A 12,955-nucleotide genomic window follows, 5' to 3' on the forward strand; every position below is an offset into this window, starting at 1 on the left:
CAGTACAGATTTGCCTGAGGCTTTCAGCCCTCCCTTGGGGAACTGAGAATAACTGAGATGCGTGCCCTGGAACGGGGTGACACCCGGGGGACCCCGCTGTGTGCCTCAGCGGTGACATGTGAGCCACTAAGCTGTGTCACCGGTGTTAACGGTCAGTGCTGGGGAGATACGAAACCCCACAACAGCCATCAGAGACTCCACACCGCTGTTTAATCTGAGGTCGGCACAGAGAGGGGACAGTGGGGCCTCAGGGCCCGTCCCTGTGCAGGCCGGGATTGTGCAGGATGTAGCTGCAGACCCCGGGCAGGCGCTGGTGGCCCAGCAGCTCCTGCAGCTGCTGCATGGGCCGGTTCCCCAGCGCCGTGTGCCCGAACGTGGGGAACCCGCGGGCGTGCGCCCGCTGCGCCGCCACCGTCAGTGCCACCTGCATGTGGCCTTGCCGCCGCTGCTCGGGCAGGGTGTAGCTGTGCGTGCCCGTCCCGAAATGATCCGTCAGCACCCAGGCGATGGGCTGCCCGCTGCTGTCCTGCAGGCAGACTTGTGGGAAGCGCCCCAAAATCTTGGCCAGGTAGCGCCGGCTGCGGGCGTTCCCCCCGTAGGGCCACGTGTCGTTGAGCAGGTCCACATGCGAGGGGCTCAGGGAGCCCACACGCACCCCGGGGGCTGGCCTGGGTGAGGCAGGGGTCAGTGGGGGGCTCAGGGGTGTCCCCATGTGGGGACAAGGGTGGGGGAGCTCTCACCGGGGCTCAGGCATGGTGCTGGGGTCAGGGTGCCAGTAGGAGTAGTACTCGACAATGTCCAGCTCAACACCCTTCCTCCCCGCCAGGTCCTGGGATACGGTGGTCACCCCGTCCTGTAGCCCTGGGGATGGGCATGTCAGGGGGTCTTGTTCCCGCTGTACCCCACCATCCTTGTCTGGGGACACCCCTCTGTGTCACCCCAGTGTCCTCCTCAGTGTCCCCAGGGGCTACCTGCAACCCCAGGCTCTTGTCCCAGCACCCAAATCTCTGCTTCCGGTATGCCCCTACCCCAATCCTGCTCCCAGCATCCCCCAAGTCCGACCCCAGTGCTCCCCAGTGTCCCCAAGGACCCACAAATCCAACTGCAACACTTCCCAGTGCCCCCAGCATCCCCAAGTCCAACCCCAATACCCTGCAGATGCTGCTTCCAGGGTACCCAGCAGTGCAATTCCTTGGTGCCCCCCAGCACTCCCAAATCCAACCACGGTGCTCCCCAGCACCCCTAAATCCCACCCCAGCACTTCCCACTGGTATCACCCATCAAACCCCACCCCAGCACACCAAACCAGGCCTCCAGTGCTCACCAGCACCCAAACACCCATCCCCAGTGTCCCCCAGCACCCCCACTTCCCTCCACCGGTACCTCCCAGCTCCTCCCTGCCTCCAACAGCTCTCCCACGCTCCCAGTGCTGCCCGGCCTCTCTCACAGCATGCCCAGTCCCTCCCCAAGATCCCCCCAGGACCCCAGTGTCCCCAGGCCACCGATGAGGGTGAAGGCGGCGTCCCAGCGCAGGCACCCGGGGGTCTCCAGCAGCGCCCGATACGCCCCCAGGTCCCGGTAAAATGCTGCCTGCGTGTTCCAGTAGCCATCGTTCACCGGCACCTGGGGGCACCCATGGGTGCTCTGAGCACAGCTGGCACGTGCCAGGGCACCGTGTCACCCTCCCTCCTGCAGTTCCCCATGTCCCCACTGGCCACCTCTCCACTGGGCCGGGCCAGCACAGCGCTGAATTCGGGCCACTTGTCCACCAGCACCTCAAAGTTGCCAGGGTTGCCCCGGTTGATGTTCAGCACTGCCCCGAAGACCTGGGGGAAAATGGGATCAGCAATGAGGGACAAGGAGGGGGCAGACGGGGATCAGGGATGGGGGCATGATATGGGGGACATGGGGGCAGATGTGGGGTCAGAGCTAGGGGGGTTGTGGGAGCAGATATGGGGTCAAAGCTGAGGGGAGGGGGGCAGGTGTGGGGGACAGGGTGGCAAAAGGTTGCCTAATGACACGGGGGTCCCCATCACCAGGATAAGAGGTGGGTGTGACACTAGGGTCCCTGTCACCAGCAGGGCAAAGGGCAGGAGTGGTACTGGGTTCCCCCTCATGGCATAGGGCAAGGGGGTTATTGGGGTCCCCATCTCAGCAACAGATGAGTGACACTGGGATCCCAGACATGGCACAGTGCAGGGGTGACAGCAGTATCCCTGTCACTGGCAAGGTAGGGGTAGCATTGGGGTCTCTATTGTGGCACGGTGCAGGGGCGACAGTGGGGTCCCCATCACCGGCAGGGCGAGGGGGAGGCTCTTCCTCAGGATCCCCTCCAGGCGCTGCAGATGGGTTGGGCACGTCAGGATCTTCATTGTCCTGCCAACAGACCCTCCATAACAGGGGGACAGGACCACCAGGCATGGCCCCTGTCCCTGTCCCCATCCCTTTCCCCACGGTCCCCAGCTCCTCCAGCACTCACCCTGCAACAGTCCTGGGTCTGTGGGTTCCAGGGGGCCGTAGCGTGGGAGTCCGTGGGAGACCGTGTGGCACTCGGTGACAATGGTTACCACCAGCTGTCACGGGCCAGCAAGTGCCCCCTGCCTTGGGGGGCAGTGGGCAAGGTCCATCCTGCTGAACACTGGGCACCAGGCCAGCCCTGTGGCCGCCTGGGGATGGGCGCTCAGCTGTGACACTCTGGGACATTGCCCCAGTGCCACCAGCTCCCCACAGATCCTCGGTGTCACCACCTGCCCCACGGTCACGGAGCCATGCTGATCCTGAAGTGCCCAGCCCAGCTCCAGCTCCTGGAGGAGACCCTGAGGAAGAGCCTGCCCACCACCCTGCCGGTGACAGGGACCCTGAGAATCCCTCTGCCCCCTCTGCCCTGTCCTGCTGGTGACAGAGTCCCTGGGGACCCCTCTGCCCCTCCCTTCCTCCCTCCCACCCTCTCTGCAGGTGGTGAGGACCCTGGGGACTCCTCTGTCCCCTCACCCTTGCCCTGTCAGTGTTGCTGATTCCCGGAACCCCTCTGTCCCCTGTCCCCTCTCCCCTGTCGTGCCAGTGATAAGGACCCTCTGCCTCCCCACCTGCCCTGGTGGTGACAAGGACCCCTCTGTCCCCTCTCTCTTGCCCTGCTGCAGGCAGAGACCCCGCAAACTCTATTGCTCTCTCTCCCCTGCTGGTGAGAGGACCCCAGGGACCCTGGGCACCCCTCTGTCCCCTCTCCCCTGTCCTGCCGGTGACAACGACCTTGTTGTGCAGGTCCTGGGGACTGTGATGACGGTGGCCAGGGGGAACCCGGCCTCCCACGAGGTGCTGGTGGACTCCTGGCCACATTTCAGAATTGTCCTGACCCGCCTGCGTCCAGAGGTGCTGCCCCAGGTGCCCCTGCCCTGGCGGCAGCACCCCACACCCCAGGGGCCTGGGAATTGGGGTGCCACCCTCAGCTCCATGTCCCTCCCAGGACCACAGGGACCCCAGGGACTACTACACCAACCAGCTGTCTGTGTTCTACCGGGACAAGGGAGCCCTGCAGGCACTGCTGGAGGGCACTGAGGCAGTGACCCGGGAAAGAGCCTTCCAGATTATGGGTAAGAATAGCACTGGGGGGACACAGAGCTCCCCTACACTCCATCTGGGTCCCCTGTCTGGCTGACAGGGGGTCCCAGGGATGCAGGATGGGCTGGATGAAGCCGTGCAGGAGGTGGCCAGCACCAGGGGGCAGAAGGTGGAGACGATCCGGTACCGGGCACTGATAAGCCCTGAGCCCCCCCGGCCTCGCACGCAGTGAGTAAGGGGCAGTGGGAGGACATGGGACACTGAGGGACCAGTCACATCCATGGGTGGTACACGGGGACCTGTCACATTTCTGGGTAGCACAGGGGGGTCATAGTCACATCCCTCGGTGGCACAGGAATCCCCAAGAACATCCGTGAGAGGCACAGGGTGACATGACTGGGATCACTGAGCACACCCCTGGGTGGCACAGGGGTCCCTGAGCACTTGTCTCAGTGGCACAGGGATCACTGGGTGACATGAATGGGATCACTGAGCACATCCCTGGGTGGTACAGGGGTCCCCAGTCCCACTCCTGGGTGGCATAAGTGTTCCCAATCCCATACCGGGATGGCACAGGCATATACCCAATCCTGTCCCTAAGGTAAAAAAGGGTCCCAGATTCCATCTTCAGGTGGCACAGGAGTTCCCAATCCCATCCCATCTGCTATCTCAGCTGGGAACAGGTTTCAGCATTCCCCACTCTGCCATGCCCTGTTGCAGGATGCCCCCGGGCCTGCGCCTGGCGTCCGTGTCCCCATCCCATGTCCCGCTGCTCAACGCCACGTGGGCGCTGGGGGGCAACGCCCGCAGCCGAGCATTCCTGCTGGGGCTGGTGCGGACGCTGCCCTCCGCCTGCCTGCTGGACCCGCGCGGCCGCCCGGTGTCCTGGAGCCTGCTGGACGGGCAGGGCAGCCTGCGCCACGGCTTCACGGTGCCCGCCTGGCGGGGCCGCGGCCTCACCGGGGTCGTGCTGGCCGTGCTGGGCCGGCAGCTGCACGCCCGCGGCTTCCCCATCTTCTGCTACATGCTGCCCCACAACACGGCCTCGCTGCACGCCCTGCAAGCCGTCGGCTTCGTGCCCCAGCCCGGAACCTTCTACATGATCCTGGGCACCCCAAAGTAGTGCCCGGCGAGAGGGTGCCAAGGTGGGGGGTGCCTGTCCTCGGGGTGGGGTTGCCTGGGCCCAAGAGGGCCTGGATCTCCACTCTGTGAGAAAGGGGAACATCCCGGCTCCCACACTGAGCTCCGTTTGGAGCCGTTCACTCTGGTTATGACACTGATGGGAACATCCCGAATTCCACACGGAGCCGTCCTCTCCTGTCCCCTCCGAGGCGTGGCACGGGCGGGGCGGGGGGCTGGAGAAAGGCTTTTATTCGTTCATACAAGAATAGATCTTCTGCAATAAATACCCCAATAAATAAACATCTCCAATAAATAAACACTCACAGACGCACCAGGACAGCGGCCGCGCCCCCATGGCCTCGCCCCACCGCTGCATCGATGGGCAGCCATGGGGAGGCGGGGCTTGGGGAAAGGGGTGGGGCCTGTTGCGGGGAGGAGGCGGGGCTTGCTACACGGGCGAGTGGGCGGGGCTTAATGCCGTCCGGGGCGGAGCCTAATGTTCCAGGGGCGGTGCTTTCTGCTGGATGGGGCGGGGTTTATTCTATGCTCAGAGGGCGTTGGTCCTTTTTGGGATGGGCGGGGTTTGCACCCACTCTGGAGATTTTAGGGTTGGGGGCAGGCACCCTGGGGGTTGGGGACACCGCGGGGGGGGGTCTTGGGAGTCAGGACACCTGTCCCTTAAGACACAACATAGTGACAGAGGGGCTGTGGAGTGACTGTGGTGACACTTTGGGGTCAGGAACTCCACCCCATAAAGCACAGCTGGGTGATGATGAGGATGTGGGGTGGCTTTGGCAGCACTCTGGGGTCAGGAGACACAGTTTTGCAGGGACACTAGTGGCGAAGAGGGGACATGGAGTGTCTTTGGTGGCACTTGGGGTCAGGAGACGTATCCCTTACAGCAGAGTGTGGTGACAGAGGGTGGCTGTGGTGGGTGGCACTTGGGGTCAGGAGCGCCTCACTCAAGGCAGGTTGATGAATGTGGGATTGTGAGATGGCTGTGGTGCCACTTGGGAGTCAGGAACCCTATTTCTGGAAGCACACTGGTGGTGGACAGGGGACATGGGGTGGCCGTGGTGGCACTTGGGGTCAGAAGCCCTGTTCCTTAAGGCACAGTATGATGATGATGGAGGGGCTGCAGGGTGGCTGTGGTGACGTTTGACGTCGGGAGCCCCATCTTTCAAGGCACTGCCAGGTGATGATGAGGTTGTGGGGTAGTTTGGGGGTCAGGAGCCCCATTTCTTAAGGCACACTGGTGGTGGAAGAGGGAACCCGCGTGGCCACGGCAGCACTGTGGACTCAGGAGCCCGGCAGGTGCTCAGAACCCCCTCGCCTCCAGCCGCAGGGTGACCACAGCAGGTGGCACCTTCTTCTTGAGGCGGTTGAAGTCCTTGGCCGAGCGCCAGAGCCAGGTCTGCAGCTCCTTCAGCAGCCAGAAGTCATCCATCTTCTTCAGGAAGTCATTGGGGGCTGCGGGCGTGCCGGGGGGCGCGGGGGGCCCGGCGGGGCCGGCGGGCAGCGGGTACCCCAGCGAGGACATGACGCCGCCGATGCTGAGCACCAGCCCCTGGAGGCTGGCGCAGAAGTGGCCGAGGCGGTGGCGCAGCTCGGCCGTGCCCACCTGCCCGTCCAGCACGCGCAGATAGCAGAGCAGGCGGCTGTAGGCCCGGTAGTTGGCGGCCAGGCGGGCGTTGTCAGTCAGGCCTCGCCACAGGTCCAGGTCCACCGTGGCGCTGGGCACCCGCTCGGCCCGTGCCAGCCGCGGAGGGTTGAAGTCGGGCTCATTGAAGGGGGGCCCCAGGTAGTTCAGCTGGAAGGGAATGGGGGTGCCAGGGGTCAGGTCTCCACGTCCGCCTCGTCCCCAGTCTCCACACCCTCCGTGCCCCCAGTTTGAACACATCCCGCTCATCCCAGCTCTCCCTTCTCTTATCAGATCGTCTCCCTTCCCACTCTGCCCGAGCCGGACATTCCCAGCAGCGCCCAGGCAGTGCCACCGCCACCGCCTGGCACCCAACGTGCCGGCAGCACCGAGGGCACGTCAGGGCAGGGACGGGGAACCTCTCCGGGTGAGTCGGCGACGCCGGCGGGGAGGGAGAGGCGGATGCCCGCGCCCATGACGGAATCATGGGCCGAAGGGAGGGTGCCCGGGAGCCGCCCTTGCGCCCGGGGGGCGATGAGGCATTTCCGCGACCTCCGGCGTAGGAGCGGCTGGGCACGGGGTGGATATCCCGGGGGGTGCGTCGGGGACTCACGTAGGTGCCGGCGAGGGTGCGGAGCTGGTGCTCCAGGTAGCGGGTCAGGTCGTAGGTCTGCTGGATGGACTGGCCGGCGCCCAGCTCCTCGGAGCAGTTCAGCGCCGGCAGCGCCGGCAGGTTGCAAAGCGCGGCGCACAGGAAGGTGAAGATCCCCCAAGAGTCACCTGTGGGAGACACACAGCAGCTCAGGGGGGGTGACAGGGAGACTCCATCTCCGTGCGTGCGGCGCTGAGTCGCCCTGAGTCGCGGAGAAAACCGAGGCACGGAGGTGGGGAGGGTGGGGTCCCCCTCACCTCAGCACCCTCCCTGGAGCAGCAGGGACTCCCCACCTCAGCGCGGTGACCCCCCGGCTCCCCTCTGAGAGCTCCCGCCCGCGACTGCACCAACAATCCTTTATATGGTCTGGAGCAGCGCGGCCGCGGCATTCCCGCCGGGACACACGCCTGGGATATATTTGGGCACCGCCAACGCCGGAGCGGGCCGGGCACCCAGCGGAGACCCCCGCCGAAGGGCCACCGAGAATGCGGGGGGGTGGGTGGGACGCAGCCCGGAGGAGCGCCCGGGGCGCGGGGTGACCTTTGCGGAGCCACCGGAAAGCGCCGGCGGGGTCCCCGTCATCGGCCTGACGTCAGGGCGGCCCGGGAGCGCGGCCCCGCCGGCCGGCGGCTGTGCAAAGGTCACGGCCCGCGGCCAGGACGCTCCGGCCAGCTGGCACCACGGCTCGCCACAGCCGGCCTTCCCGGCAGCGCCTCCCGGGAAAGACCGGCCGCTGGCACGGCTCGGCACCGCGGGGCTCCTGCCGCGGGCAGCCCCCCGTGCCCCCGCGCGTCACCGCTCCCCGTCACCGGCCGCCGGTGACGCACCACAGCCCTCGGGGACACCCCGGCTCTGGCCACAAGAACCTCACCGCCGTGGGTGTCCTGCAAACTGCAAGCCTCGTTGTGGGAGATGCAAGAGTCCTGTGGGTGTGCAGGACACTGTCACGCCTGGGAAACACCCCGGAGGTGTGCAAGACACTTGTGACACCTCTGGGATACGTCCAGGACACACCTGTATGATGCACATGCACATCTTGTGCCTGTGCATCATACAGGCGTGGGGAACAACACACTTTCCAGGCGTGTGACACCACACATGTGTGACATCACGCATGTGTGTGACGCACCACGCCTACGAGACCCCATCCAGGTGTGTCACCTACCACATGAACGTGTGACACATTTGCCAGTCACCGGACACGCCAGGCAAGTGTGCTGTGCACACACGCCATGCAGGGGACACCCCATTATGCACCAGCCATGTGTGACACGCCGCGCACACACCACACCGTGCTGTGACACCCCTTGTGATGCCACATGCCCCGGTGCCCTCCATGCCCGTGCGTGGCAGCCCCAGCTGGCCCCGGCTTGCCCGGTGCCCTGCAGTGGGCACGTGCCACCGCTTGCCCGCGTTCCGGTGCATTCTGGCACATTCCGGCGCGTGGAGCGTACGGTCAGCCCCGCGTGCGTGCGAGCAGGGGCCGGGGGGGCCACCGGGGGGGGGCCGCGGTGACTCACACCACACAAACCCCCCCCCTTCCCAGTGTTTGATTTGGCCGGACCCTCGCTCACCGCCTGCTCGGGTTTCCAGGCGGGATTTACACCCGCCCTGGCCTGGCAAGTGCCAAACCAAACACAGCCGGGGAGCAGGATGAGGGGGAGATGGCAGGGATGTGAGATTGGGATGGAGCCATGGTGGCTCCTGGGCAGGTGGCCCGGACATGAGGATGGGGATGGTAGAGGAAGGAGATGGAGGTAGTTGTTTGAGAGATGGGAATGGTGGGATGCACAGAATGGATGGCACTGGGGAGTAGTGACCATGACATGGTGACGATGGTGACCCTGGCACAGCAGTGACAGTGACTCTGGCACAGCAGAGACAGTGGCCATGACACAGCAGTGACAGTGACACTGCTCAGTAATGAGGGTGACCATGACACAGCAGTGACAGTGACCATGACACAGCAGTGATGATGACATTGTCACAGCAGTGATGATAACAGTGGCACAGCAGTGACAGTGACCATGGCAAAGGGGTGACAAATGGCCCAGCCATGGTGGGTGCCCCCACTGTCCCTTGCCCACCCCTGTCCCAGTGGCTGGTGCTGGGCACCCAGCGGCACAGACAGTGGAGGAGGGAGGCTCCAGCCGGCACAGCTGGATCCTGGTGACGTCGGAGAGGAAGAGCCCGAGGGTTTCAAAACCGGCCCTGGAGCTCGGCCAGGATGCTCCCAGCCCACGTAAGCAGCTCATGGCGTGCCTGCCCAGGGTCACCCGCGGGGCCCTGGGGACACTCGAGGAGCCGGGGTGACGGGGGGCCATGGGAGCGGGCACCTCCTGCTCTGCCAGCAGCACCCTGGGACACCCATGCCGGACACACCGGTGGTGCCACGGACACTCCTCGCACACGTGGCAGCAGGGATGTGGCTCACCCCCCTTTGGGGTGACACCTGGGACCCCTGGCCTGCCACCCGCCCAGTGGCGCGGGCGGCAGTGCTGGCCAGACCTCCCGGCCAGCGGCTGAGGCAGGAATTCAGCCATGGAGACGGTGAGCTGTTCCCTGGGCATGCTGTGGGCAGAGCCGCCGAGGGCTGAGCGACCACAGCCTGCCCAGAGCCGCTTTCCCGAAACCCTGGTGGCGGGGGCGGCAGCCGGGAAGGGGAGACCCCCTGGCCCCGGAGCCCCTGGCAGCGGAGGAGCCGAGCCGGCCCCCGACGCTGCGGCGGGAGCTGCCATATCTGATGGGCCGGCATCCAGCGGCGAACAGAGCCCCATCCCACCCCGCAGCCCCATTCCTGGGGCCAGCACGGGAGGTCTCGCATTGGCCAGACATGATTGTGGCACTGAGGACAAAGCAGCCCTGTCCCCACTACCCCAGCCACTGTCCTGGGCACCACTTAACCCTCCATGGGGCGGTTCCCAGCCTGACATGGGCGCCACTCCGAGGGACTTGGAGCAGGTCATACTTAAGGGCCCATGGACAGACACTTCTGTGTCCCTACACTGCTGGCATTTAACCCCACTGTGTCTGGGGAGATGACACCACAGCATAGCAGTGTCCCTGTGGAGCCACGGTGAGGACACGAGGATGCTCATATTCCACACCCAGGTATCACGGACACAGCATTTCCTGAGTTCCAACAGGAAGAACACGTGTGCCCTTGCTCCCCAATAGCGCCCACGGCCAGCACGGTGGGGTCCCCATCCCATCCATTCCATCACACCACACTCCATCCCATCCATCCTATCCCATCCAGCCCATAGTGAGGCTGCCGTGCCAGGAGCGGGTGGTGGCGCGGGGGGTGCGTGGCCCCGCGTCCCCCCCAGTCCCGGCCGTGCCTGCGCTCGCGGCGCTGAGTGTTTACATCCTGTCTCCTCCGTGTGTTTATAAATGCGGCCGCGCACGGGAGACTCCAGCGAGGCCGTAATTAGCTGGGCCTGGATTTCCCATCCGGCTCCAGCTCCAGCCAGCGGCACGATGGAAACACCCCCGCCGGCGAGGGGGGCGCAGGCCCCTAATCCCAACCAGACCCCACTGCCCCGCACGCACGCCCAGCACCCAGGAGCCCCACCAGGCACCTCCAACCCTTCCCGCTGCTCCCAGCACGGGTCATGGAGCCACACAGCCCAACCGCCCCACCACCCAGCACCGTTCTGGGGGCTCGCCAGCACAGAGCCAGGCTGGCCGCTCTCCAGCTGGGCAGGGGACCCCCAGTGCCAGCCCACGTGGCATCGCAGAGCTGTGGGTGATGCGTTCTGGCACCTCCAGACCTTCTGCCACCACTGGCATCGCTTGCCACATGGACACTGCCTGGCTGGGTCAGTGTGGGACCAGCAGTTCTGGTGGGCACAGCCGTGCCCTGATGTCCCCACAACACCCTGGTGAAGCCTGGGATGCCTCTGTCACCCACAGGCCACGTGCCACACGCAGCCACAACACTGCTGGGCCAGCTGCTTCCCAGATATCCCAGATACCCCATCCAGGAGTGCATCCCCATGGAGCCTGCCGGGACGCTGGGACGGTGGCACAGGGACACTGGCGCTGCAGCCCCGGAGGGGTGCGGGGAGATGATTTATGGGGCTCGGTGCCACTTAGCAGGGTATAAATCTCCCCCCAGCGCGGCCCTGTAAGCAGAGCCCTCCGCATTTCCCTGCGGAGCCTGCGCCTAATGCAGCCCAGATGTGCGGCCGCCACCGTGCCCTCGCGCCGCCTGCTAAATAGGCACGGGGACACCGGGGATGCCGAGAGTCCCCGAGCCCTGCCGGGGACGCCGCCTGGGCAGCCCGCGGCTCTGGATGTCCCAAAACGGGGAGCGGGGTCGTGGCGGCCGAGCTCCAGCCCTGCGGCTCCTCCTCGGCGTCCCCTTCCCCGCTCGTCCCCGCAGGCCTCGGCACCGGCCGTGCCGCCGGTTCGGCCACGTCCGCCGGGCCCGGCGGCATCGGGAAGGCGGAGAGGAAGGGGCGAGGGGAGGCGATGGAGCCGCTGGGGATCCCGGCCTCGCTTTTCCGGTTCCCCGGCGCTCGCCCCGCTTTGCCCGTCCTGCGTCACGCCGGCACCGCGGGAGCTGGAGCCGAACCCGACGCCGGCCTCGTGCTGCCCCGGCCCCGGTCCCGCCGCCCGGGACCTCGGGGAGCCTGGCAGAGCCCACCATTTGACCTTTTAAGGGTGTTTTCCAGCATTCTCCAGGCGAGGAGCCCCCGGTCCCGGTGTGCCGCCGGGCCGGCCGGGGCCCCAGCAGCTCCGGGAGTGCCGGTGGCCGCTGCGGCCGGGGGAACAAAGCCGTCCCCTCCCCAGCACCCCAAAATCCCGCTGCTGTGTCCCGGAGGAATCTCGCCTGCTCCAGCGGTGGCGTTCGGTGTCAAACCCCGAAATCCAGCCCCGGGCAGGAAAACTAACTCTTCCTGCTCCCCATAAATCCCACCGACTTTCCTTTTCCTCCCCTCTGTCAGTCCTGGGGTTTAATTCTCCGTGCTCAGCGGCGGTTCCCTCCCTGGTAATCACAAACATGCATGGAAAAGAGGGAACGAGAGAAAGGGGAAAAAAAAACCAAAAAAAAAAAAAAAACCCCAAAAAAAAAAAACCCCAAAAAAAAAAACAACAACCCAACCTAGAGAGGGGAAAGTCTTAAATCAATCCCAAAGCCAGACAGACGTTTTAATCACATCAAATTAAAATCAGCAGTCGGTTTGGAAAGGGGAAAAAACTCCCGGCAGATGCAGGCAGGGGAGTTGGGGCAGCCCCCCACCCCACACCCAGCGCCGCGGGCTTACCTGAGAGTTCCCCGGTTACATTTAGCATAGTCGGGGTGCAGGGGGATTTAGGGGGGGCTCGGCTCTTGCTCGGCGCCCCGAGCCCGCCCGCTCGCCTCAGCCCTGGCTCGCTGCTTCTCTCGCACTCAGGGTTGGGTGGTGGTTTTTTTTTTTTTGGATTTTTTTTTTTTTTGGTGTTGGTTTCTGGCTTTCTTTTTTTTTTTTTTTCCTCAGTCTCTATTTGTTTTGGTTTGGGCTCGCTCGGGTGTTAGGTGGAAAAAAAAAAAAAAAAACAAAACAAAAAACGAGGCGGGTTGGGTGGGTTTTTGGGGTGTGGAGGGTTCGCACCGTGCTCCGGCTGCCTCGCTCGCCGCCGTTCCCCCCTTCCACCTCCCTTGATTTGCTCTTTTGATTGGGGTCCAGGAATGCAGGAATAAAAAAAAAAGCCAAAAAGAAAAAAAAAAAAAAACTGGAGCTCGCATCCACCCTCTCCGAGCTGCTGCCTCCTTCTTTCCTCTTTTTTTTTTTTTTTTTTTTTTTTTTTCCCCAATTCAAGTGTTAAGCAGAACCAGGTTGCTTTCAAGAATGTATTTGATGAAATTGTACACAAGAGCGGGCTCCATTCATTCCTTCCCTCTCCCCCCCGCCCCGACTTTATCCCCCCTTTCCCTATCCCTATCCCCATCCCCGGCGTCCCGGCACCGGGCAGAGGTGGGGAGGCTGGAGCTGAGC

General features: G+C 64.4%; 3 protein-coding genes across 3 annotated transcripts; 1 reads left to right on the top strand and 2 right to left on the bottom strand.

Moving 5' to 3' along the window:
* Positions 1–188: 188 nt before the first annotated feature.
* LOC136292079 (glycine N-acyltransferase-like protein 3) lies at positions 189–2,860 on the bottom strand. Its single transcript, XM_066187332.1, has 6 exons — positions 2,480–2,860; positions 2,295–2,376; positions 1,719–1,826; positions 1,503–1,623; positions 741–861; positions 189–668 (listed from the first exon to the last, which is right to left on the bottom strand). Exons 1-6 carry the CDS (start codon positions 2,701–2,703, stop codon positions 248–250), a joined length of 1,077 nt encoding a protein of 358 aa, XP_066043429.1. The 5' UTR covers positions 2,704–2,860; the 3' UTR covers positions 189–247.
* LOC136292080 (glycine N-acyltransferase-like protein 3) lies at positions 2,701–4,864 on the top strand. Its single transcript, XM_066187333.1, has 5 exons — positions 2,701–2,846; positions 3,262–3,369; positions 3,464–3,590; positions 3,669–3,786; positions 4,279–4,864. Exons 1-5 carry the CDS (start codon positions 2,769–2,771, stop codon positions 4,679–4,681), a joined length of 834 nt encoding a protein of 277 aa, XP_066043430.1. The 5' UTR covers positions 2,701–2,768; the 3' UTR covers positions 4,682–4,864.
* Positions 4,865–4,950: 86 nt separating this feature from the next.
* Positions 4,951–12,417, bottom strand: CLCF1 (cardiotrophin like cytokine factor 1). Its single transcript, XM_066187334.1, has 3 exons — positions 12,245–12,417; positions 6,933–7,099; positions 4,951–6,490 (listed from the first exon to the last, which is right to left on the bottom strand). Exons 1-3 carry the CDS (start codon positions 12,270–12,272, stop codon positions 5,999–6,001), a joined length of 687 nt encoding a protein of 228 aa, XP_066043431.1. The 5' UTR covers positions 12,273–12,417; the 3' UTR covers positions 4,951–5,998.
* Between the last annotated feature and the right edge of the window lie 538 nt (positions 12,418–12,955).

The sequence above is a fragment of the Chamaea fasciata genome, unplaced genomic scaffold, assembly GCF_029207755.1.
Source record: "Chamaea fasciata isolate MVZ Bird 193981 ecotype frontalis unplaced genomic scaffold, bChaFas1.0.hap1 SCAF_7, whole genome shotgun sequence".
NCBI classification, from domain to species: Eukaryota; Metazoa; Chordata; class Aves; order Passeriformes; family Sylviidae; genus Chamaea; species Chamaea fasciata.